Source organism: Rhipicephalus microplus, chromosome 1, assembly GCF_043290135.1.
Source record: "Rhipicephalus microplus isolate Deutch F79 chromosome 1, USDA_Rmic, whole genome shotgun sequence".
NCBI classification, from domain to species: domain Eukaryota; kingdom Metazoa; phylum Arthropoda; class Arachnida; order Ixodida; family Ixodidae; genus Rhipicephalus; species Rhipicephalus microplus.
This window is the reverse complement of record NC_134700.1, coordinates 234,921,351-234,947,026: the sequence shown is the minus strand read 5'-3', so window position 1 is coordinate 234,947,026 and position 25,676 is coordinate 234,921,351. Positions and strand designations below refer to the sequence as shown.

Below are 25,676 nucleotides of genomic sequence, written 5' to 3'. Positions count from 1 at the left end.
ATCAGTGGGCCAATCTGATCAGTTCCCCGATAAGGACATTGCAAACTTCAGCGTGTTAAGTGTGTATGAGAATGCTCTTATTTATTATTCATTTATTAGGGGCAAAGCACGTTAGGGTCGAGGCATGTCCATTCGCGTAAATGGTGTCTGTTGTCACCGGGAGATTCGTGGATGTGAGACACAAAATGGGTCTAACGATAGATTTATATCAATAGGGAGAGAACAATATAAGATAACTAGAAGCACGAAGCCTTTATACTGTGTAGTTGGTGACTTCAACGTACGCATTATGCACTTTAAGACCTAACTTTATCGTTGACTCCCTCTGTCCACTCTCGTAGTATATTGAAAATCCTTGCTGTGTGCTATTTGTGTCACTCAATAATGAAAAAAAAGGTTTATCAATAAACTAATATCAATCATAATCGTGACAGAACAATGTAAAATGCCTTCAAGCACAAACCCGTTATTCTAGGCAACTTTAACGTGGACGCCGACATAGTGAAATACCAGGTCAAGACTAGAGAGCCGGGTCATTTTGATCTCACCGTGAGCCACACGACTCTTCTTTTGTCATGTCTGGCGGGGTGCTACACCATTATATGGAGCAATGTATGGTTACTCACTCATACGATACCCAGAGCTTTGCCCACTTGACATATTGTGGTGATCTGTGGATTTTTAATTTGATTTGCGTACACAGATACACAAGGACACAGAGGAAAGAGGGAAAGAGAGAGCTGGCAACTGCCCCCCAAAAGGGCACAGGACTTGCTTTCTCTTTCAAGAGGAGGAAAAAGATAATGCAAAGGAGGATAAAAGGAGAGGAAGAGGAAAGAAAAGAGCGAAGTAAAAAAAATGATAAAGACTTGGACAAGCATAAGTAAACGCTCTCTCTCTTATGAGGTACCACTGCGCAGATCGGATTTAGATTTAGCCTTGACCGAGAAAGCAAGATGGTTGCAGAACTAATAACGGTCTATCACAGCAACCACAAAGCGGTTATCACTACCATTACTCTTAAGTAATAATAATACATACCCCCTCCCGCCATCAACAAGTGTAGCTGCGCTGAACATTCACATTTTCAGGGCGGTGTGGCGGCCAGTTTTATTATTTGCACATTCCTTTATTCTCTCACAGCTAACGCTGATTTTTCGTTCACAACCAACCCGATGCCGGTATTTCTGCGAAGAGAGCTCTATATCTGTGTGGTGTTAGTAGTCACTCACATGCTATCTGGAGGTGTCAAGTCTGCCAGAATGAGACCTTTGCTTGCTGTGAATGAGCTAAAGAAGGGTAACTTAAAAGCTTTTTTTCAATCAGGCCAAGGCAAGTATACAGCACATTATTTGTAGCTGTGATATAATTTCGAAGAAATTTAAGAAGTGTATGAAAAGACAAATGCACTGGCAGGAGTGCTCCCCACCCTACTCCTCCGGGCTAGGTGGTCGAGGTGAAATTCGAAGTCTTGTGGCGCACGCAAAGTCAACCTTGTGACCCCAATAAAGAACCACATCGCTAGCGTTATTTCTTGATTAGAAATCTTTATCGTGAATGAGGGGAGGATGGGTTATAGTCGTATATCACCTGGTCCAAAGGGGAAGTCGGTGAGTATAATTATCGTCGGTGTGATCCGTTAGAGAAATGTTGCGATACAAGCGAAGATTTTTGCACGCAACACCATCATAGCGGTCAAACTTATACGATGAATCGTGAACAGTTCAACCGGGCATCGCATGTGCAATGTACTATTCGTTTCTGTGTTGTAAAAACAAACAAAAGTATGTCTGATGCCCATATCATGTTTCACCTCTAGTACCCGAACAAAAATCGGATGCGCCCACACGAGGTGCGACAGGGCCTATCGAAATGCGTGTTTGCATGATTAATAACATATACCCATCAAGATAAGTTACCGTTGAAGTACCTTCCGCGCGGAAGTGTAATTTGTTTCTCACAAGGGCGGCACTTACGGGCACAGAAACCACACCGTTGGCTAGCTGCCGTGCTTCCCCTTTTTGTTCGCCTTCTTGTTAAGAATTTCGTCAATGAGCGCCTTAACCTGATCTAACGTCAGCTGATCTGTTGCGTTGGCGATGTGCTGCCGCGAAACGTCTTCAGGCTGGGGAGTTGTGCGGCCAAGGTGGGGTGTCGTCGAGGCCTTCCGCGGAGTAGGCTCGATATTTCTGCTGGGCGGCCGGCCTACCTTACTGTTGGTCATAGTGGACCAGTGCGCCTCGGTGGCATTTTGCTCCCCGAAAAAATGTTCATCCACTTCGCTGGCCTGGCTGTCCTTGGAACCGGAAGGCCAAACAGCGCTACTTTCTTTCGCTTTGTGTGTCTTGACATCTCTGATGGAAGTTTTGCTCCCACGGTCCTTGGATTGTTTCTTATCTTGGCTGAGACTGAACAGAAGTGGTCGCGATTTAGACACGCGGCTGATGGCCATATTCTCCCCGCTCGAGTACGACGGGGGAGAGTAGCTTTCCATCGGGTATTGCCTGATGACGCCGCCTCCGTAGACGTTCTTGTTCTTGCGACCGGGCTCTTGGTTGATGCGTAGGTCCAACCGCAGGTTGGACAACGCTTTCCCGCAGTTGTGTTCCTCGACGTTCGCGTCGTCACTGTGAAGTTCGTCCCTGTGGTGCGCCTTGGCCGACGACATGTACGCATCCCTCCGCCTGTTGCTGACTTCCCGCGTGTACTGCTGCATATCTCTGGAATATGGCGGCTCCCAGTAGTCCCCTGTGGGAGCGTTGTACGCGGGCATGTCACGCGCGCTGTACACAGGCGCGTCGCGAGTGCTGTACTTCACGTCGCTCTTGGTCCCTTCTCGGGCGGTGTTCGGCACGTCGCGAGCACTTTGCGCCACTTCGCGCTCCTTGCGCGCAATAGGCGCCTCCGCGTTTTCGTAGTCTGGCCGCTGCTTGAACATGACGTCGGCCAGGGGCCTCTCGCGGCTCTGCACCGCGCAAAACGTGTCGTCCTTCTGCGCCACAGACCGGTACGCGATCTGTGCGTTGAAGGCTTTCAAGAGGCACAGGACGCACAGCAGCAGTGCGATGGCTCCTATAAAGAGACTCGTGACAATCACGAAGAGGATGAAGACCAACGACGGCCGATGCCTGGCCGGCTGCTCTACGGTCTCGACGATGATCTGGTCAAAGGCCGGCAATTCGTGGTGCCGCCGCTTGGCCGCGCCGCTGGCATCGTCGTCGTGCCACGGCTGCGGCATCGCGGCGCTCACCCGTTCTCCGTGCGAGGGGACCGAGGCCACTGCATCATCCTTGATGATCGTCGGCCCCGACGCCGCAGCCCCGATGGCCGCCAACACGACGACCAGGAGGACGGTGGAGCCCATGGCGCTCCCTCGCCGGCTGGCCGCCTTACGAGCCCGACCTCATTGCGTCCTCGACGGCCGCCGGCGGATGCGCGTTCCGCAAGACAGCAGGGGCCGCTGCTGGGGCAGTGTCTGCTCGTCATGATGATGTCTGTGCCACGTTGTGTTTCTTTGGTGCACTGCAGCGTAAAGTTTAAGCCCTATATGTAGAGATCATTACGATATCGGAAAATTAGATGACGTAGCTTTAATTTTAAGAAAGTTATGCTTTGTCAAGTCATACACCGAATTTCTCAATGAGCATCTCAGTTCCTTCACAAGGTGCAGCGGCTAGATCGAAGCAAACACGGACATAGCTTGTGTTCTACTCACGTTATACTACGTAACTATATTGATGTGTTGTACCACATGTTCGTCATATGCCTTCCGCCGTGGTGCTTTTCGCAGCTGCTCGCAGATGTACAGCATTCAAAGAGAATTCAAGTGTATTACTAAACCACTTCAGCAGTTTGACAGACCGGATTTTGTGTGGACGATGCGTGTAAGATACAGACGACTCGGATTCAATACCGCATATGTGACACTCCGACACCTTTGTATACCGCTGCAGAACGAGCAGTCTGCAGAGTGCAGTGTGACACCATCGATTTCGTAAATTCAATTCCAGATTAATTAATTACTATAGCATCTACAAATGATACAGTGCAGAACGTAAAGTGAAAAATTCGGCAGATCCCACGTACCTTGGGAATCAATGTTATGCGAATCATGAGAAGGAAAGGTGACTGTGTTGTAATTTTTTATTGAGCGAAGCGTTACAAAATGACGCTAAACATTTGTGCAAATGTTTTACTCGTGTTAAACAGTTGCATGTTTACTGCTGAGTTACCATGCCAACAGTAAAGGTATTAGAATACCAGAGGCGGTAAGCTGCTATGTAGCGTTTTTGCCAGCGAGAATGGCGGCCCTGGACACTGCTAGATAAACGAGTTTCAGTGGATAGCGCTTCACGGCGATTTTTGTTAACCTGACGTGATGACTGTGTGAAGTACGTATGTACTGGTTTTAACGTTGGACAGCCAGCACTGCCGCCACAATTGACGTTTCAACGTTTCACGAACATTAGGTCTACTTGAAAAGCAGTTCCGAGACCTGGCGTGGCTCTGTGGTAGAATACGTGATTGCCACGTAAAATGGTGCAGTTCAGTTCCTGCTGTGACCATGATATTCTACACCTTCGTTGGGTCAAAGCTGCCGATGCCAGCACTTAGGGGTGAAGGTTCTTAGGGCCAACCCAGTTGGTGTCCATCCCGCTCCACAAAAGACAAACTGAAACTGAACACCTGCTCAACAACAAAGAACTGTGTAAGCAACCGCCATTATGTGTTATCAACTATACAACAGCTCAATACATATCACCCGCGTCGTCCATCTGTCCATCCATCCATCTGTCCATCGATCCGTATGCCCGATCATCCATGGGTATACATCCACCTGTACGTCTGTCCGTCCTTTATACTAGTCGAGAGACCGAGAGACTTCAACGTGGACATTAGGACCTGTAGCTTCGCCGACTGTATGGTCGTCATTTATTTAGTCGAGATGCACTGCTTCTTCTTAACGCAGTTGAATTAAAATTGACAATGTTTGTTCGCCCCGGTCCTCGCTTGATATTGTCCCAGCGTCGTGACATCGATGAAGGGAGCAGACAATCGGTAGTAGATTAAACTGTTTATTCGCCCGAACTTGTGGTCACGTAAAAAAAAGTGAGATTACAGCAAGACACTGGCACTGATACCGGCGAACTGTGCCTCGGCCGTCGATCAACTGACAAGCGGTGAAGGACGTCGCAATTTATAGACGTGCTGTCGAATATTCTAGCGTTATGGCTAGCGGTCACGTAGGTTCCAGAATAATCTGTAATGTTCGTGAAGTGGGCGTAATTTCAACGAAATGATCTACTACAGTCTCGAAGCTTCTCGAACACTGCAGGCGCGGTTTGCGCTGAGAATTACGTACAGGGTAACCGGGCGATAACAATGCTTGAGCAAGGAAAGCGTCTTGACGAATATGAACTTTCAGTCACATTCAGTGCATTGCGCTTAACTACAGTTGACCTTAACCCGACGTGACAGCTGTAGCGTATATCTACATGCGTAATGTTTATAGCCATCGCTGCATCCCCTATGGACGCTTCACGAACATTACGGTCTATTTTAAAAGGAGTTAGATACCTACCCCTGGCGTGGCTCTGGGGTAGAATACTTGTTTGCCACGCAAAATGCTGGGGTTCGATTCCTGCTGGCACCCTGACATTTTTTCTTGGCATTCGTCGGGTGAATGCAGCCGATGTCACCTTTTTCTTAACGCTCACGCGTTAAAATCTGTGTGTGTTCTCGCAGTTCCTGGGTGGATGTGAAGTGTAAATCAATTGTGGCGCATATCCGCATACCAGTGGAACATACCCGGAAGTGTCAATCACCTGTGGCGCATACCCACATATCAGTGGCGCATACCCGCCCACTAGTATGTGCGTGCCTACGTGCTGCTGTCTGACGGAAAGTGTTTGACGACGTATGCGACAAGATTCTGACATTAGTGATGTCGTGACTAGCGAGTCGTATTCGTCAAACTATCTTACTCTCTCACACTAATTTTGGTTTACCCCAAGTTAAGGAGGTGATCACGAGAGCACGGAGACGCAGGTGGCTAGATAGACAGATAGATAGATGTCAAAAGTGCTTGCAGTACGCAAATAAATGCATTTAAACATTAACTCACTACTCGGTCTATCCCCTGCATTGAGTATGTGCCATGCTCAGAGGCCAACAACAGCTGGCGCCGCTGCGGCCGCACGGCTCGTGCAGCCATGGCTGCGGCGACGGCCTCGCTCTGCGTTCGGTTTGTGGTCGGGCAGCTATTGCTGTACACCATTGCGATTGCTCGTCCCATCGCCGGGACCGAGGAGACCTTGCTAATGCAGCTAAAGAAGCATCAGTTAGTTCTGCCGATCAGCCGTGTCACCGCCACCGCTGCCCACGAGCACAGTGGCGACCTGCTGAACATCAACGGCAGCCTGGTAGCCGTGGACGACAGCCGCCTACCGGCGATGCTGCTGAGCTTGTACGACAATGTGTCTCGCCTCATAAGCGAGGAACATGTAAGTTTACACTGGTTCGTTTCATATGAGGTAACGGGGTAACATTTCCTGCGCATTGACCACTTTATTGCGAACTCCATTCCTGAACCAAAGCCGGGCGGTGCTATTAAAAGATCAATTGCTGTTTGTAGTGCACATTTAACTCGCAATTTTTGCGTTGTGTGCCTTAATATTACGTGATGTCGCCTTGCGCGGATTGTGCTTTCGATACGCTGCTGGTGTTATTTTCCGAAAATGTCTGTTTTGCGTTGATGTAACCATACATACTTTTCCCATTTTCCCTGATGCCTTTTTGGAGGCCTAGAATATTATGACATATTTGTAAATGAATAAATACCATCGCCAGAGCCTCCCCCCCCCCTCTGCATTTGCATAAGACAACTGGAAGGTGAAAGTCATCCGTATGAATATTCGAGCTCCTTCGCCCTCCCCCCTCCTGCCCCTTGAAGAAGGACCCTGCGCACACTTCGTCACTTTCGCGTGGCTTTTGCGTCTCTAAGCCCACGCACTACCAGTCGTTTTAGCATATTTGTATGTGTAAGGAAGCTGGCACAGTAGAACCACTTTTCCGAGCAGGACGCCAAGCTGAGGGCCTCCCTTCATGATTCCCTGCAAGAGGCCATGTTCGAGAACGTGGAGAATCTCGTGCTGCCCGGCATGGGCGCCAAGAGGCGTGCCAAGATGCGCAAGGTCGTGTACAGCTCCGTGGCAGACAGGTTCTACGTCGCCCAGCGCTACGTACTGGTCGGCATCATCGTCGTCGTCGTCACGGTGTCCCTGATCGTGTTCGTGTACTGGTTCGTCGCGTACGTCATAAGGGGCGCCATGCGGCGCAGTCCTTCCGACATCGGCCTCACCGAGCTCGAGGACCTGGAGATCTACACGACCGATGACGACGGCTCCTCGGCCGGCCGCTACAAACGGGCCAAGATGAAAATGGGCCACCCGAAAATTATCCTCTCTCCGCGAAACGCGCTCCTCGGCTACAGCCCGCTGCCGTGAGATCGAGTGCGTGCTTATAGAATAGAAGCTATAGGACTTCATCGGTGAGCGTATATATATATAGCTACTCCGTGCGTCATTAAATAAGTCCTCACTCGAGTCTTAATTCTAGTTAGGCCGCAGACACCGTTTGTGCCAACTGTTGCTTGTTAGAGATACTTATAGTCTTTGAGTCGCGCAGCCAGCTATAGTAATAAATGTGCGCGTAGTTGGTGTAACGGTCGAAAAGGGGAGTAATTGTTCCTGTTTAATACCGTTAAACCCTCTTATAACGCACAAAGGTGTAGCGAATTGTCGGGTATAGAGAACCAAACCAGAAATTTTATATATATAGCGCTTCAAATGATGATATTTATTCTTTTTGTAACGAAGCCGAAAGCACGAGAGGCTCCGCGATATTGGTTAGATGTAACGAAGAAATATTTGTTTTGCGAAAGACAAAAAACTCGGAAGTTGGAATAAAAGCAAAATAAATATAAAAATGACAATATACAGCCCTATTTCTTTAATTCTTGAAGATCTTGCAGAAACGGGTCATACAGCGCCAAAAAAGTGCACTTGTCTTGTTGGGCCATGATATATATATATATATATATATATATATATATATATATATATATATATATATGTGTGTGTGTGTGTGTGTGTGTGTGTGTGTGTGTGTGTGTGTGTGTGTGTGTGTGTGTGTGTGTGTGTGTGTGTGTGTGTGTGTGTGTGTGAGAATCGATGTTTCAAGTGCCACAAAGAGACGGGTAGGGATTATCACGTTCATATTGGATTTGAAGCATAGAATAATGTGGTTTTGTATTTATAGGGTCTTTGTGCAAGCCAGTTTGCCAATTTGTAACAGCAGTAATTTATCTGTACTGTTACAGCGAATATATGATAAAGTGAACTACCGTGTGGTTCTGACACCGCTGCCATCGTAACTAGGTTAGACTGTAGCTGTTGTTTCCCTGCCAAATGGAGAGCGACGTGAAGGCTGTCTGGCCCAGAGACTTGCGCTTCGATTCGCATAATTTATTTTATTTGGTGGTCTGGCGTTGTGCACAATGCCGCGAAGTTAAATACTCTATTATAGCTAACGGCTGCATTCAGGAAGGTTCAGTGATGTCAGAGACTGTATGTTATAGGACATTTAGCTGTCGTTGCCATGCTGCAGGGCATACCAAATACCCACGCCAACGCCGTCTTACCTGCAGCATATCGGTCGTAAAATCGCGTTTTAAGTTCACTCCTTCTACAATCTCAAATGTCACATGTAAGGACACATTTTTCGTTTCCCATACTTTCGTTCAGTGTCGCGTCACCATGACTTGGTTTTCCATGAGCGCATGATCAAATCCACACGCACGCACTCGTTTTGCAGAAATTCTGACGTCCGCATCAGCACCCTCGGGTGGGAGCGAAAATTTTGCGTTTTTTCATTGAGCGAAAAATCGACATGTATTCAAATAGTGAAAATCATTTGGTTCGAGTAAGGATCGATCCTACAGGCTTTCTGCGTGTAAAGCAGGCGCTCTACCACAAAGAAAACCACTACTTGAAACTGCTTCGGGAAAAAAATATATAAAGTTCACGTATAGTACGAGGAGTAATATTGCATGACATGGCAAAAGCATGACTTGCATAACTGTATAGTCAGTAGACTGTTACTCGGTGTACTAAATATTACAATAACGGTTGCAGCACTGACCGGTTCAGCCAAAGGCCGAGCATAGAGTGGTCTTCCTTCTCTTCGTCCGGTACACGCGCGCATGGTTAAAAAAAAAAACTGGATATGCATGAAGTGATCTTACAGAGCACTGTACGCGGCAGGGAATTGACACATACACTTCAAAGATGTAAATCAGTTGCTTTTATTTCAGCAAATTACGTCATCGAAGGGAAGGATATGGGCAGTGGATAATGTAATAGGTACCACAGCCGCCTTGAGGTGGTTGCGCTACGCTCTTACTCTGTAGTGTATAGTATTACACTGTAGTAAAGTGTAACGCTAGTGACTCTATAGCATGCTCGTAATCAATCAATCAATCAGTTTATTATCATGTCATAAAAGAATGTTACAGGAAATAAAATATACAGACGAGGGTCCCAAAGTACGCGACTGCAACGGGACCCTCGGTGATGATTACAAATAATAAAAGCACAAGCAGCTGTTAGAATCGTAGAAACACATCCGAAATCACACCCGAAGTGAGCGGACGTGTTCAAAAATAGAGACAAAATAAACGTTTATTGTGAGCAAGCGCTCTGTGCACCCGAGGGAGGTGACCTCTACATTCCAGGTAGCTGTGGCCTTACGCAATCTTCCGTGCCCGTTGAACCACGCTGCGCTGATTCTTCACTTGTTCTGGGTCCGATGGCTTGGCCTTTCATTGCTCTTTAGCTAGTGAATCGGCACTAGCGTTTTGTATGCATCCCTATACCATAGGGCATAGAACAGTTGTCAGCAACCGTCTACCGCCTCTGCCCACAGGCGTGCGCATGGTTCCGCGTCAGAAGTGGGGGCGAAGGTTCGACGCAGCTCCCCCTGCCTATTATGTCAATTTACATAATAACTGATTTAGTGCCCCCTCACCGAATAGCATCACCCCCACCCCCTTCGCGCTCCCTCTTTAGTGACTAAAAGGCGCCCCCCCTCCCACTCCTGCGCACGCCTATGCTTCTGCCCGGCTGCACGACGTCAAAACCTCAGAGGTCATTAGATGATTAGGTGGAAAAGTGTTGATTGTTACATGGCTCTTTTGAAAATGTCTCATTGATAGGGCGGACATCCTTCGTGACATATGTGGAAGTACCGGACACGCGATGATAATGCACACAAAGAGTGACGCCTTTAAAAGGACCCTACAAAATGCTTTCAGCATGGTCAGAAAACGCTGCTGATATATAGGTATTCGGGGTTCCTGAGAACACATGAGACACTAATTATAGCGCAGCACACGACCTGGAATTCATAATTATTTCTTAAAGTCAGCTGAAAATTCCTGCCTCTGCTCTTGACAAATTATGCCGAATGCCTAAAATGCTCACGTTATAAGCACGAAGTCCAGAGACATTGACTGATTTGAGCATTGTGAGCTGCATAGTTATCGTGGCCACCGCGGGGTGCGGCCACGTGCCACGTGTTCGCGCTAGCGATCACACTAAACGTAAGACGCGTGTTAGAAAAAAAAATCACTGCATATATCCACGGACTGAATGGTGACTGGTGGGGTGAAGCTCTCGTCAGTCCGTCTGTTCATGCGTTCGTCCGTGTGTCCGTACATCTGTGTGACCGTCGGTGCGTTTGTCTGTCCATGCGTCCGTCCATACGTCCGTTCTTCCGTCTGTCTGTCCGTGCGGCTCTTCGTGCGGCCATCCGTCTATCTGTATGTCTGTCCGTCTATCTAGTGAGCACTAGTACAGCCATCTCACATCATGTATTCATCATATACAAGTGCCGCCATCCAGCGGACATTCTAAGGACCGCTCTCTCGGGTATGTGCCACTGGTGGTTACGCACTACAACGAGGGACGCACAAGCCACGCCATGAGGAGCTTCGCCCCTAAAAGGACAGAAAATCAAGGTCATGACGCGGGCTGACGAAGGGACGCACTTTCCCTTTGTCTTTTACTTTCCCTTGGACGTACCAACCCCCTCCCTGCGTAGCTTTCAGCGAGCTCGCTAGTGTTACTGTACTAGTGTGAAAGAAAGAAAGCACTTGAAACTTGCGACAAATCCCTGTTGCCATCTTTGACTGGTCGTTTCGGAGCGCTCTCGTGAGAGAGAGTAAGAGAGGTTGCGTATTTTTCCTTTCATCAGCCTCTTTCTCTCTTTCTCAGGAGAGCGCTCCGAAACTACAGTGCCGAGACGACCAAAGATGTCTTGTAAATCCACTCATACTAAACAGATTGCTACAATTGTTGTGACAGTCAAGTTGTGAAACTCTTTCAATGAATTCATATTTGACGAATGCTTATGAAAGTGTTAGTTGCAGGGCTCCAGCTATAAAGGTGTGTCGGCGTTGAAAATGCTTTCTGGCACCCTTTGCGTTAACAAAGTTTCTTTTCTTTCTTTTTTTCCCCTTTCTTTCAGAAGCGTATCATGTAGAAAAACACTGGTGACGTGAGCCCAACAGCCGGGGATTTCGACCCGACATGTACATTCTGTTTCGGTGGTCCTTACTGTATTACTTTCTATGATGATGATGAAAAACTTTCTTCTTATCCCCTAAAAGGTTTCTGGGCAAGCGGGTGGGGGTCATCAGACCAGGGCTCCACTGGCTTTTGCGGTTCGCTGGGCTTGGTCGAGCAGAGTGCTTGGCGAATCGATTTCTGTCGAAAACAGACGTCGGCTGAACCCTTGTACATCGTAGTTGAACGCTGTGCTGCAGTGCTTCTTGTGGCACTCACTGTCTCATATAAACTATTAGTACATTTAAATTTAACGCAGTGAACTTTGCATGCAAAGTCAAGGTACATGCAAGGCACCAACACTGGGTGCAACAAGCAGGGCCTTCAAGATTACAGAGCTACGCGCGCAGCGGAATTTCACAACTTCGGAGGCCACGTGAAATCTTCGGGCGACATAATTGAAAAAAGGATCATATTTGAAACGTACCTTCACTCGGGGGGCTAGGAAAGTAATGTATATGCCGCGATCATTTATTCAGATAATATTTCATAACTATAGTGCATGTTGTCAGCGGCGCAGTTATTAATAACTGCGGTGTTCGTGTTCTTTAGACGACTCGTGGGCCTGGCTTGGCAACTGTGGGATGCAGCTGGTTTTTGATCAGAAGCGTACAGACGCACTTGAGAACAGCTCAGCGAAACTGGAAAAAAACTCGGCTGACAACGGCACCATGACAACGCGGGGGCTCCTTGACGTCTAATTGTTGTATTTAGGTGAAATACCTTCATTGAGGTCATCATTTCTAAAAGCCTTGTCCCGGCGCCATTTTTCAGGTATGCAGTTTCACAAATGATTTGCCTTGGTCATGCAGGAAAGGTCTGATGCAAGCTTGTCGCTTTTTGCAGGCTCATCGTCTTAGTTACTTCGTTACTTATTGCACCATACAAATATATCTTACCTTGCCAGAACATCGGCGTAGTTTTGTCCAACCTTCATTTAAACATGGCTCTTCCGCAGCTCAACGTGCTACAAATTGTCCATTCACCGTGGCATTGCTTAGTCGTAAAACCTGCCTGAGTTATGCGAGGTATTGGTAGCACATGATTAAATGCCAGATAGCTTCCTTAGTCAGTATCACTTACAGTCTATATGACAGGCCTTTTTTATAAGTTTACCTAAAGGACGTTGCCACGCAGTTCACTAGAAAACCCAGACATCCCGCTATGCGTTTTCTTCCTCGTGCGTGATGATCACCACGAGCGGTTTCGCTAAAAATAAAAAAAATAAAAAGAGATAAATGTCACAGAATTTCAAGAACGTAATATTGCATGTTCTTGGAGCTAATGAGTAATTTCGCTTATGAGGCCGCCTCCCTCGTACCACGAAGGTACGAGTCACCGCTTGCCAAACGTAGCCGGTTATTTATTGCTTCGTGCCGTCACTTGTAGATAAAAATTAATGTTTAGTTGCCATGAGTATAGCAGCGAACAGCTTGTATTATATGAAACGCACATGGTCGTACATGGCATAATTAGTCGTTTATAATAACTTCAGACCATTTGTGTATGCAGCTGTTTTCTGGAAGAAAAAAAGACGCCATGGTTTGCATTCCGTGCATTGTCGCACCGGTGTTACTGTTCATCTGGTACCGGTTCATTCAGCCCATTGTGCTTTCAATCTGGAACCCATGGGCCAAAAAGGAGATCGGCATGAATGCTGCAGGGGACGCATCCAACAAAGAAACATCGAATCATGTAAGTATTGCCCTCATTTATGTGGCTTGGAATGCAGCCCCTACGATATTCACTATTGCCAGGTGCACAATTTATGTATTCGTTAAGCTTCCTTTCAGGCATCATATGAGTCACTTGTGTTAGAGGTAAACCACAGTATCATTAAACAACATGAAAATGTTGCAGCATTCGAGTGTTTAAAATATTTCCAAAGTAAATGCTGCTATGATAACCTTTATTACATTATTTGTTCAAATGAACAGCTGGAGTCATCAATGATTTACAGCATACACATTTAGTTAAGATTTAGCAAATACATTAACAGACACCTAAGGCTAATAACAATTTAGGCTGCACTGACGCATTGATGCTCGAACACTGAAACGTCAGTACCTTTGACTGCATAGTAACCTAGATATTGAGGTAATTGTGAAACACAAATTGGAACTCCAGTGGGAATTTTAATGCAAAATTGATAATGTAACACACCCTCAGTATAATAATGTCACTATTATCTCATGAGGTCATTGCAGGATGGAATTTAACTATGACTCTGTATTTAATTACTAGAGAAAATATTTTCTTGATAATAGCCTAATTAGCTTAAGTGATGCAAAAGTTCATTCCAGTAACAACTTCCTCTGAGTAACGATCAATCAGAAAAGTGATGCTAATGGGTACTGCAAGAACCAAATCCAGTATTGGGAGCCAGAAGCAGATCATAGCCACCTTTTATGACACTGTCTATAGACAACAACACATGTGGGTGAAAAGTTTCGTCGTTCATATAAGCCGCATTTCAGCCATTTTGTTAATAACATGAGGTGCTTCACTTCAAATCAAATAACTTGCTTTGAAGAATTATGAAACTCGCTGAAAACAGGCGTATAATAAAATACTGCCTCCAGGATACAACAATAGTTTGCTTTGTACACCGATTGATTGATTAGTGCCACTTGTTGGGTAGTAAAGGGCAGGAATAGCATGTGTGATGTGACTTTTACTTGGAGGCAAGCAACTTGAATCACATTAAGTGTATGTGAACCCTTGGAACATAATTTTTCTCTAAAAGCTTTTTCTTGGCACAAAACAAGCTTTGCGAGATTTCAGGATTTCTATTTAGGCGTTTTGGTGTGTAGCGACACCACGGACCCGAGCTAACGGGGGAGTTTCTACTCCCTCCCACGCCTAGCCGTGCGTGGCTTTGCCGTGTCCGGGGAAAAGGGGATCCTGGGGGTTGAGCCGACGCTGGGTGATTGGACCTTTAAGACCCCCCGGCAGAGGCAACACACCCCTTTGGCCCCGGCTTCACGTAGACGGCACCCCTGGGCTGACCCACCCAGGGGAAATCAGCAGTCGCCTTTTCCTATCTCTCTCTCCCTATATCTTCGTCTTTTGTTCTCACTTTACATCTTTCCTGTCTTCTCCTCACTTCATTTTACTTCCAATTTTTCCTGGCGGCAAGGGTTAACCTTGTGTGGCTATCCAAACTAGGGTAAACCATATTGGGTTATAGTAACTGCGTACTGCTGGCGTTGCGCAGACATGCCCACATGCTCTGCCACGTCCCCTCGTTGGACTCCGTGGTGGGTGGTAGGCGCCGTTACCGAAAAATACACATTTTCTCATGGGATCCCCGACCCCCTCTTTAACTGATCGTGCTTCGAAAAGGGTACGCACCGACGCAACTTTCCTACTTTGGCCCAAAAACAGAGAAACTTTCCCAAAATACCATGTCCTCCACTGCGAACAATCATCTACAAAAGCTAGAGCAATCTCACCCTTCCTTGGGGCCAAGTGCTTGAGAGAAACCATTGGAACCGGTTATAAGGCCACGAAGATGGCAAGTGGAGATCTGCTTCTCGAATTAAAAGACAAGGAACAGTACAATAAACTCTCGCACCTCGTGGCCTTTGGTAACATCCCTGTCTCTGTGAGCGCACACCGTACCATGAACACAGTGAAGGGCGTGGTATCGGACGAAGATTTGATGACACTGAGTGAAGAAGAGCTCTTTGATGGATGGAAGGATCAATGTGCAATACAAGTCCAGCGCATCAAAATCAGACGTAACAACAATGAAATAGCAACAAAGCACTTGATACTCACCTTCAACTCAACCACTTTACCCGAGACTCTCGAAACTGGCTATGTAAAACTCCATGTCCGACCCTTCATTCCAAACCCGAGGCGTTGTTTCAAATGCCAGCGATTTGGTTATGCATCCCAGAGCTGCCGAGGACAGCTGATGTATGCTAAGTGTGGCACAACCGGCCACAGTGCTGATGAATGTAGTCATGACGAGGTCCTCTGTGCAAACTGCGAAGGTAGTCACCCCGCATACTCCAGAGCGTGCCCAGCCTGGAAAAGAGAAAAAAAAATAATAACTATAAAAGTTAAGGAAAATATCACATTCAGGGAAGCAAGACAACGAGTCTCGTTATCATTAGCACTAAAAACACCGTTTGCCGAAGTGGTGCAACGAGGGGCGGCACCACAAAGGCCCTTGGCAGTTGCCCGGACCGCGCCTAGCGTGCCGAGGGCAATGCCACAAGCCCCTGCGGCGGGAGCAGCCAGCGCTGCCCTGCCCACATTCAGCCTGTCCACACCAGTGACCTCTACAAGCTCTGGCGGCAGCCAGGGCAATCACGAGACCAAGGGGGCTCCATCAACCCCCAGCTCGGTGGGGACAAAGACTTTGTCGATCGAGGCGAAGTCTAAGCGACGCACAGATCGCTCTTTAGAGCGGGTGTCCAGTGCCTCGCAAGAGGCTATGGACACCAGTTCAAGCCAAACGGCGCAGGAAGCGCCGAAGGAGCGGCGAGCTTCGCTCGACCGCCCCAAAAAGGACAGAACGCCGATTACAGGGCCTGACAAAGGCCCTGTAAAATGAGTTAATCCCCGTCTTCTTTGCACACAGCACTTTTTCCCTTTTTTTTTCCACTATGGACAAAATCATACAGTGGAACGTAAGGGGAATACTTAGAAATTTAGATGACGTCCAAGAACTTCTGTGTAAGTTTAATGCGAAAGTGCTATGTGTGCAAGAAACGCACTTAACTCCTAAGCACAAGGACTTCCTACGACAATATATTATTTTCCGAAAAGACCGGGAGGATTCTGTCGTACCATCTGGCAGTGTAGCCATTATAGTCGATCGTAGTATAGCATGCCAGCATTTGAAGCTCCAAACGGCCCTGGAGGCAGTGGCCATTCGAGCTGTACTTTTTAACAAACTCATTACCATATGTTCTGTGTACATACCACCGCATCGACAGCTACACAGACGTGATCTGGAATCATTAATAGATGAACTCCCAGAGCCATTTCTGGTTCTAGGTGATTTTAATGCACACAATGTCCTGTGGGCCGATGCTCACTGTGATGCGCAAGGACGTCTCATTGAGCAGCTCTTTTTCTCTTCTAGTTTATGTCTTTTAAATATGAAGGAGCCTACGTATTATAGCCTTGCAAACAACACATGCTCCTCCATAGATCTTAGCATTTCATCACCGTCCCTTTTACCTGTTTTTAAGTGGAACGTTCTTAAAAACCCTTATGGGAGTAATCACTTCCCAATCATCCTGAGTGCGCCGAACAAAGATCAACTACCCCCGCAGGTTCCTCGATGGAAGATTGACTCAGCTGATTGGGAAGGGTATAGAACTCTTACACACATGACAGGGACTGAGCTGTCTGCCCTGACCATAGATGACGCTGTCACGTATTTTACAGCTTTTATACTTGATGCCGCATCTAAATGTATTGCCAAAACGAGTGGCATGTGTTCTAAACGGCGAGTCCCATGGTGGAACGACGCATGCAGGAAAGCACGGACCACTCAGAACAAAGCATGAGCGTTGCTTCGCGATTCCCCTACAGCAGAAAACCTGGAAAATTTCAAGCGGGTCAAATCGCAGGCAAGGAGAACGCGCCGACAAGCTAGACGAGAGAGCTGGACAAAGTTTATATCGAGTATCAACTCGTACACAGACGAGGGAAAAGTGTGGAATAAGATAAAGAAAATCAAGGGCCAACAAACGTATTCTCTTCCACTAGTTAATAGCCTCGGGGAAAGCTTGGAGGATCAAGCCAACTTTCTTGGCACACACTTCGAACACATATCGAGCTCCTCACACTACTCCGAGTCCTTCCAGAATTACAAGGCACGAATAGAAAAACAAAAGTTAGAAAGAAAATCCGCAAGAAATGAGGCATATAATGCACCATTCTGCTTAGCAGAACTGCGAACAGCACTCGGCTGCTGTAATACATCTACCCCAGGTTCTGACAACGTAATGTACGCGATGCTGAAGGAACTACCCTCCGAAACTAAAGAAACCCTCCTCTCTCTTTATAATCGCATATGGTTTTCGGGTGTGATCCCCTCCTCCTGGAAGGAGGCTGTTATAATTCCAATTTTGAAGCAGGGAAAAGATCCCTCTACTGTATCAAGTTACAGACCTATAGTGTTAACAAGCTGCCTCTGCAAGCTATTTGCAAAAATGATTAATTGCCGCTTACTCCACTACTTACAAACAAACAAATTGCTCGACCCATACCAATGTGGGTTTCGAGAGGGTAGATCCACCACCGACCATCTGGTGCGTATCGAGGCACAGATCCAAGACGCTTTCGCCCACAAACAATACTTCCTCTCTGTGTTTCTCGATATCGAGAAGGCCTACGACACAACATGGCGTTTCGGCATATTAAGAGACTTGTCTCACCTGGGTGTGCGCGGTAGAATGCTTTCCATAATCGAGAGTTACTTGTCCAATCGGAAATTCCGTGTCCGTGTGGGCAGTATTCTCTCCCAAACATTTGTGCAGGAAACGGGAGTAACGCAAGATGGTGTACTTAGTTGTACACTTTTTATTATCAAAATGAATTCCTTGCACCTGTCCATCCCCCGCAACATGTTTTATTCCACATATGTAGATGACGTCCAGCTTGGCTTTAAGTCATGCAGCCTAGCAATGTGTGAGCGGCAGGTTCAGTTAGGTTTAAACAAGGTGTCCAAATGGGCAGAGGAAGACGGATTCCGGCGGAACCCAGAAAAAAGCACCTGTGTCTTGTTCTCCCGAAAGAGAGGCGTGCACTCAGAACCTGACATTGAACTGAACGGTCAACGTCTGTCTGTCAATGCGTAGCATAAATTCTTAGGCTTAATCTTGGACAACAAGTTGACCTTCGTACCGCGCATCAAGTATTTAAAAATAAAATGTTTAAAAGCCATGAATGTTATAAAAGTGTTGTCACGTGCTACGTGGGGTAGTGACAGGCAATGTCTCATGAACCTGTATAGAAGCCTCATTTGCACCCGCTTAGATTATTGAAAAATCCTTACAGGCCCTTTACAGGGCATTGAGTAAGGGGGGTAATTGGTGAAGTTTTACAGATCACACAAAATAATTCACGCGTTACAAAGCATATCAGCACAATGAAAGTATGACGCGGATTGCAATATAAGTTGAAGTTAACAGGCGATAACAAGAAAAAAGAAAATGCAATTTCATAGTGCACACACGACAGTGGGAACTGAATACAGTCATTATAGCATATGAAGGCGACATCAACCAAATATAGCCAGCTGGCTTTACCTCAACGACGTGCCATAATTAGTTTGTAAGTTTCAGACCATACAATAGAAAAAGCACCAAAAAACGCAGAACCTATGCCCATATACAGAAAACATTACCAGTGTGCAACAAACATAATCGGGCACAAAATCCGACACGTGCAGAACAGTGGCAAGTCTATTGTGAGAAGAGAGTAAGCAGCAACTGACGGAATGAATTATTGTCTGATACAGATGCGATGTTATCCGGAAGACCATTCCACAAACGTATGGCGCGAGGAAGAGCAGATGAGTTGAATGAATCAGTTGCCCCGTATAATCGCTTGAAACTGAAGTGATTATGCAACCTACGTGAAGTAATGGAAGGAACATCGAGGTGGAGTGGGAGGGGTCTGTTGGTGTACACGTATTTGTGAAAGAGGCAAAGAAGGGAAATGTCGCGACGAGTGCTCAGGGGTTGAAGAGAAAGATTGTTTTTAATTTGCGTTATGCTGCTGTGATAGTCATGATTCCGTGAAATGAAACGGGCCGCCCTATTCTGAATAGCTTCAAGCATGTCAATTAAGTAGTTGTGATAAGGGGACCAGATAGGAGCGGCAAATTCAAGCTGGGGACGGACAAAGGTTTGATAGGCTAGTTGACGGACGTGAGCAGGACAGCTATGTAAATTACGGCGTAGATATCCTAAGGACTTGGAGGCTTTCGCGCTAATGGTGGTGATGTGGTGAGACCAGGAGAGATTGGGTGTGAAATGGACACCAAGATACTTATAGGATGATGCGTGTGATAGAGCAGAATTATTGATAGTGTAGTGGAAAGTGCAAACGTTTTGTTTGCGCGTAAAGGAGATTATTTTACATTTTTCCGTGTTCAGGGACATTAACCATTTGTTACACCAGTCATTAATGCGGTGAAGGTCGCTCTGTAGAGTTAAGTGGTCGTCGGGGGATGATATAGGACGGTAAATTATGCAATCATCTGCGAAAATACGCATGCAGGAAGATATGTTATTTGGCAGATCATTTATATAGATTAAAAACAGTAGGGGGCTGAGGACGCACCCTTGTGGAACGCCAGAAGTTACGTGGAAAAGAGGGGAAGGGGAATTGTTTATTATAGTAAACTGCTGACGAAGTGAAAGAAAGTTGCGAAGCCAAGATAGGGTAAGAGAGTCTAATCGGAGGGCAGATAATTTAGAAATCAGACGGCAATGGGCTACGCGATCAAAGGCTTCAGAAAAATCGAGGAAGATACAATCAGTCTGAAGGTTACTGTTCATATTGGAATGCAGCTCGGTTGTGAGTTCTAGCAGCTGTGTTTCGCAAGAAAAACCCTTTCTGAATCCGTGTTGGTTCAGAAAGAAGAAATTATTTGATTCTAAGTGTCGGAAAACATGGGAAGTGATTATGTGTTCAAGAAGTTTGCAGCATATACATGTAAGAGAAATTGGACGGTAACTTTCGGGTAAATGCTTATTACCGGTTTTAAACACAGGCACTATTTTACCAATTTTCCAGTCAGAAGGGAGTTGACCTGTCGCTAAAGATTGCCTGAAAAGGTGATACAAAATGTTAACAGAAACGGAGGCGGTGTTTTTGAGAATTTTAGAATTAATGTCGTCGATGCCGGCTGAAGTAGAAAGCTTGAGGTTATTAACTAGTAGAGCAATACCCTCGGCAGTTATTTCTATAGGTTCCATGTATGCAATGTCAAGTTCGGGAACGTATGGTACGTCGGAATGGTCTTCCAGGGTGAAAACGGATGAAAAAAATGCGTTAAATGCTGATGAGCAATGACTATCTGAAAGAGGGACATGGTCGTCATCTAGCAAAGATATTTGATGGCCATGTTGTTGAGGAGAAACAAGTGACCAGAACTTCTTGGAATTTGATTTCAAGAGGGAAGGTAGATCGACAGAATAATATTTAAGTTTAGCAGATTGTACTGCCGCGCAGTAGCTTTTCATAAAATTCTTGTATGTCTGCCACGCAGAGGGCGTGTCATGGCGTTTAGCTGCGCGGTATAAACGTTTCTTTTTATTTCTGAGTCGCCTGAGAGATTTCGTAAACCATGGGTTTGTTTTGATTATGGGGCCATTGTTTATCACTCTGCGACCCAAAGTGCGTTGAAGATGCTGGACCCCGTGCACCATTTGGGCATCCGCCTTTCTACAGGTGCTTTTCGCACCAGCCCCGTAGAAAGCCTTTACGTTGAGTCAAATGAGTAGTCGCTTCATCTGCAGAGAACTTACATGTCCTTTGTTTATTTTTTTAAGGTGAAAGCAGACAAGAAGCACCCCTCATACTCTACTATTATTGACTTGTCGAGCTCCATTCTGTTTCAAAACAGGCCTTCGATGGGGCAGCCCTTCTCAGTTCGCCTGAAGGGTCTAGCTGAGGACACTGGAGTGTCACTTGAACACAGTTTAATGGCTCCTGTAGCATACCCGCCACCGTGGCAGTGGCAGACTATAGATTGCGATGTGTCTTTCCTAGAAGTTACTAAACATGCGCCTATTACCCATATTCGAACGTACTTCCTGGAACTTCAACACAAATACACACGTCCTGAGTTCTTTACAGATGCCTCTAAGTCCAACTCCTCTGTGTCCTACGCTGCTGTTGGCCCTTCCTTTTCGGATGCTGGCCCTCTACATCCAGGCACAAGTATTTTCACAGCAGAAGCCTACGCGATACTTGTGGCAGCTAAGCACATCAAACAATTACAAATACAAAAAGCAGTAATTTATACAGACTCCCTCAGTGTGGTAACGGCTCTGCACAGTCTTAAAAAACAAAAAAACCCTGTCCTCGTCTCACTTTACTCTATTTTATGCACACTCTACACACTCAACCAACATGTTGCAGTGTGCTGGGTGCCAGGGCACCGAGAGATTCAAGGCAACTTGATGGCGGATCAGCTTGCTGCATCCGTCCACGAAATCAGTGCCACTACACCCATATCGATCCCGCCCCTTGATCTTAAGCTGTCTCTCAAACGAAAGCTCAGGGACTACTGGCAGAGCAAGTGGGATAGACACACACAAAACAAGCTACACGTTATCAAGCCACACCTTGGCCATTGGCCACCAGTATCAAAATCGCGTCTAACAGAGGTAACACTAACAAGACTCAGGATAGGACACACATACACGACACACACGCATCTTTTGTCTGGTGGCGATCCACCATTGTGTGATAAATGTGGTGAGGCATTAACAGTTCTTCACGTTTTAATCCAATGTAAACAATTAGACACTCTAAGAAGACAACACTTTCCATTACCCTACCGACAACATATACCATTACACCCCGCAATGTTTGTCGGTAGGGAACCACTTTTCACCCATAAATCATTGCTAGCTTTTTTAAGAGATGTCGGTTTTTATCATGTAATATACCCAGGCATTGTGTAGCGTGACCTCTCAAGAGAGGTTGCTGCTGCAGTGACTATATTTAAAAGCACTTGCCTCGCAGCCCTTGGACACAAGGGCGCTGATGAGGCACTTGTGCTAGCGCCAAATATTTTTACATGCTTTTATTATCAAAACCTTTGTCACCCTTTTTACTATGCATATCACGCCACTGTCATGATCTTAATACTTATGTTTTTACCCGCATTATCGCGAGGAATTTTAAGGCCCCTATACAGCCATGCAACATATCATTGTCCGCATCTCTACTCATCGAAATGGCGCTCTTTGGCCGTCAATTGGCCCTTGCGCCACAAAGCACCACACATCATCAAGGTACTCGGCTGCTTACCCGCTGATTGCGGGATCGAATCCTGGCTGCGGCGGCTGCATTTCCGATGGAGGCCGAAATGTTGTAGGCCCGTGTGCTCAGTTTTGGGTGCACATTAAAAAACACCAGGTGGTCGAAATTTCTGGAGCCCTCCACTACGGCGCATCTCATAATCATATGGTGATTTTGGAACGTTAAACCCCACATATCAATTAAGCAATATCGTACAAACACATAAGCTTGTGCAACAAGTCGTAATTTGTCATTTACAGACTGGTTTGAGCTCTCATCTTAAACTGTGTAATTTATTACAATGCTTTAAAGCTGCGAATCGCTGCAGATTGCTGTCACCCAGCCAAATGTGTTTCCAACTGCCCATTCACAGGAACACAGGCTCTGGTAACGCAGTGTCACTGAGGCTGCTGATGTGATTGGCTGTGGAATGCACAGAAGTAAGATCGACTGTAGGGTGGTGGCACCTGTCGGAGCCGATATCAACCATTTCGCGATCTTTGTCTCTGCTACCAGAAGGCGTGCGTGCTGCCGGGAGCACTGTGTAATGGCCTCTGAAATTGGACGCAACCTGTCAGGGTACGATATCGAAGGTCTAAACTGAGTGAAGTTCAAATCGTCAAGTGCGCTCATGAAAGCTCTACGATCGCCTGCGTGTCTCATGAGTTGAGGAGGCAAGGCAGAATTGAGAAGGAGGGCATGATATAAGTGTCCGTAGCGGCCTTGGTACAATGTGTGTCGCTAAATTTGTGGTGCAAATGGTTTGATGATGCTCTAGCCTAAACGCTGACTAAACTTCAAAATACCGTTTCGGGGTCCCTTTAACAGGGCATATCAACTTAATATTAGGCCTTTAAGGACTGTTTAATACCAAGTGCTTTTCAACGTCACAAGAAATAGCATGCATTGTCATGCTTAATTGTAAATAATTCATTTTACAGACTGCCAAGGAGGTCGGAGCTGGTGAAGCGGAGCCAGCCCTAGTTGCCGGCAGCCCGTCTGAGCCACCCGAAAATGCAGAAGTATCAAAGAAAGCAAATTAGCTCTTTCTGAGCCATCGTTTTGTACATTCCTGTAAACCAGTCAAGTGTCGAATGTAAAGTGCTTTTTATTGTTTTCTCTTACGTGCTTTCTTTATATATATATATATATATATATATATATATATATATATATATATTAGTGTTTTCCCCCAATTATGACATTGAGTGGCATTGTTGTTATGCTATATTTCAGTGATCAATAAATTCTTCTGTAGGATGACATGAACGTTTTATTTAGTATGTGAACAACTCTCTTTGCTCATTGTGCCATATTTTATTCTCATTTTACCACTTCTGTTGATGTTCCGTGAGTATATGTGTGTGCACTTGGTAGAAATGCTGGCACCTGAAATAAATTGGGGCAAAAAAATTATATTAATGGCTTTCTCTTTTGACTAGTGAAATTCCACGATGAATTCGTTTGGTAAATGAGCAAGCGTGCAAAAAAAAATGCAGGTAGCCACACACGCGTTGGGGTTCCCGCACTGACTTGCTATTACTTCAGAGATTTTTACATTGTTTACTCGGGCCCACATAATTATTTACTGGTAAAAATAATTACATTGCATTTTAATGGAACCACATGCTTGATGTGGCCTATTGTACAAAACATTTGTGAGCCAACGTGGCTGGAGTATGAAGAAATTTTGAAATTCCTGACGTTGCGCTAACATTCAGATATTGAATTAAAAAAAAAAAGATGCGGCTCATAGTTTCAATAATTAACCTGAATAAAGTTTTTTAATTTCATTTTATTCCTGGATGTAGGAGCAGGTAGTAGGCTTCTGCGCTTCGAATGTACTGTCATGAGTAGTTGTTTTAAATGCTTTTCACTCTTCACATAGTTTTGAGCACGCCGTGCTCATCGGCCCCGCCACGGTGGTCTAGTGGCTAAGGTACTCTGCTGCTGACCCGCAGGTCGCGAGATCAAATTCCGGCTGTGGCGGCTGCATTTCCGATGGAGGCGGAAATGTTGTAGGCCCGTGTATTCAGATTCGAGTGCACGTTAAAGAACCCGAGGTGATCGAAAAGTCCGGAGCCCTCCACTACGGCGTCTCTCATAGTCATATGGTGGTTTTGGGACGTTAAACCCCACAAATGAATCCTCAGTCATGGTCATCTGAAGACACTTTCAAAACTAGCTTCTCAGTGCAACGTATAGACAAGAATGGTGTATTTTAGCACTATGGTCTCGCACATTTTTCCGGTTGTAGGCATAGCCATGGATTCTTATTTTTTTAAATTTTTTAGCTGATTAGAGGCATAATAGGTGTGTTAGTGTTTTGTCCGGTACTAGAGAATTTCGGCAAGAGGACTCGTGACATTGCCTCCTTGCTGCGTCAACAGTTTTTTCTACATCTTGGCACTCCCTGCAAACTGATGACTGACCGAGACCTCGCTGAATACCATTTTAATCATCACTATACCACTGCATATCACTTGCAAACAAATGTCGTGGTAGGGTGCTATAAGAAGATTTTTGGCAATATGCTTTTGATGTATGTCACCACCAAACATACCAAATGGGACCTCATTCTTCTATGCATAAACGTACGCTTACAAACACGGTAAAGAGGCAACACAGGCTTTTGTTGTTTCTTTTTACTCTATGGCTGAGAAAACTAGGTATCATCTCTGATCAGCATTAGCCTTCCTTACTGTTCCGATTCATAAAGGTGCACTCATATATATATATATATATATATATATATATATATATATATTGTTGGGAAATAAATATATTTATCCTTGTTGACAACGTTCCCGTTGTGCCATATATATATATATATATATATATATATATATATATATTGTAGGCATTCATTAAGCACATCATCTATCTTTACGCATATTCATCATCATGAGTGGTCGTCATCTTCTGCTGTGGGGACTTGGCTTGTCTGAGTTCTGTGCCTTGGGCGTGGTCGCTTCATCGTGT

General features: G+C 45.8%; 2 protein-coding genes across 2 annotated transcripts; both read left to right on the top strand.

Moving 5' to 3' along the window:
• Nucleotides 1–6,204: 6,204 nt before the first annotated feature.
• Nucleotides 6,205–7,949, top strand: LOC142769379 (uncharacterized). The gene is made up of 2 exons (XM_075872584.1): nucleotides 6,205–6,503; nucleotides 7,080–7,949. Exons 1-2 carry the CDS (start codon nucleotides 6,213–6,215, stop codon nucleotides 7,503–7,505), a joined length of 717 nt encoding a protein of 238 aa, XP_075728699.1. The 5' UTR covers nucleotides 6,205–6,212; the 3' UTR covers nucleotides 7,506–7,949.
• A 4,324-nt stretch (nucleotides 7,950–12,273) lies between these two features.
• On the top strand, nucleotides 12,274–23,959 carry LOC142812325 (UPF0729 protein AAEL015238). The gene is made up of 3 exons (XM_075891620.1): nucleotides 12,274–12,458; nucleotides 13,197–13,379; nucleotides 23,636–23,959. Exons 2-3 carry the CDS (start codon nucleotides 13,224–13,226, stop codon nucleotides 23,735–23,737), a joined length of 258 nt encoding a protein of 85 aa, XP_075747735.1. The 5' UTR covers nucleotides 12,274–12,458; nucleotides 13,197–13,223; the 3' UTR covers nucleotides 23,738–23,959.
• Nucleotides 23,960–25,676: the final 1,717 nt, after the last annotated feature.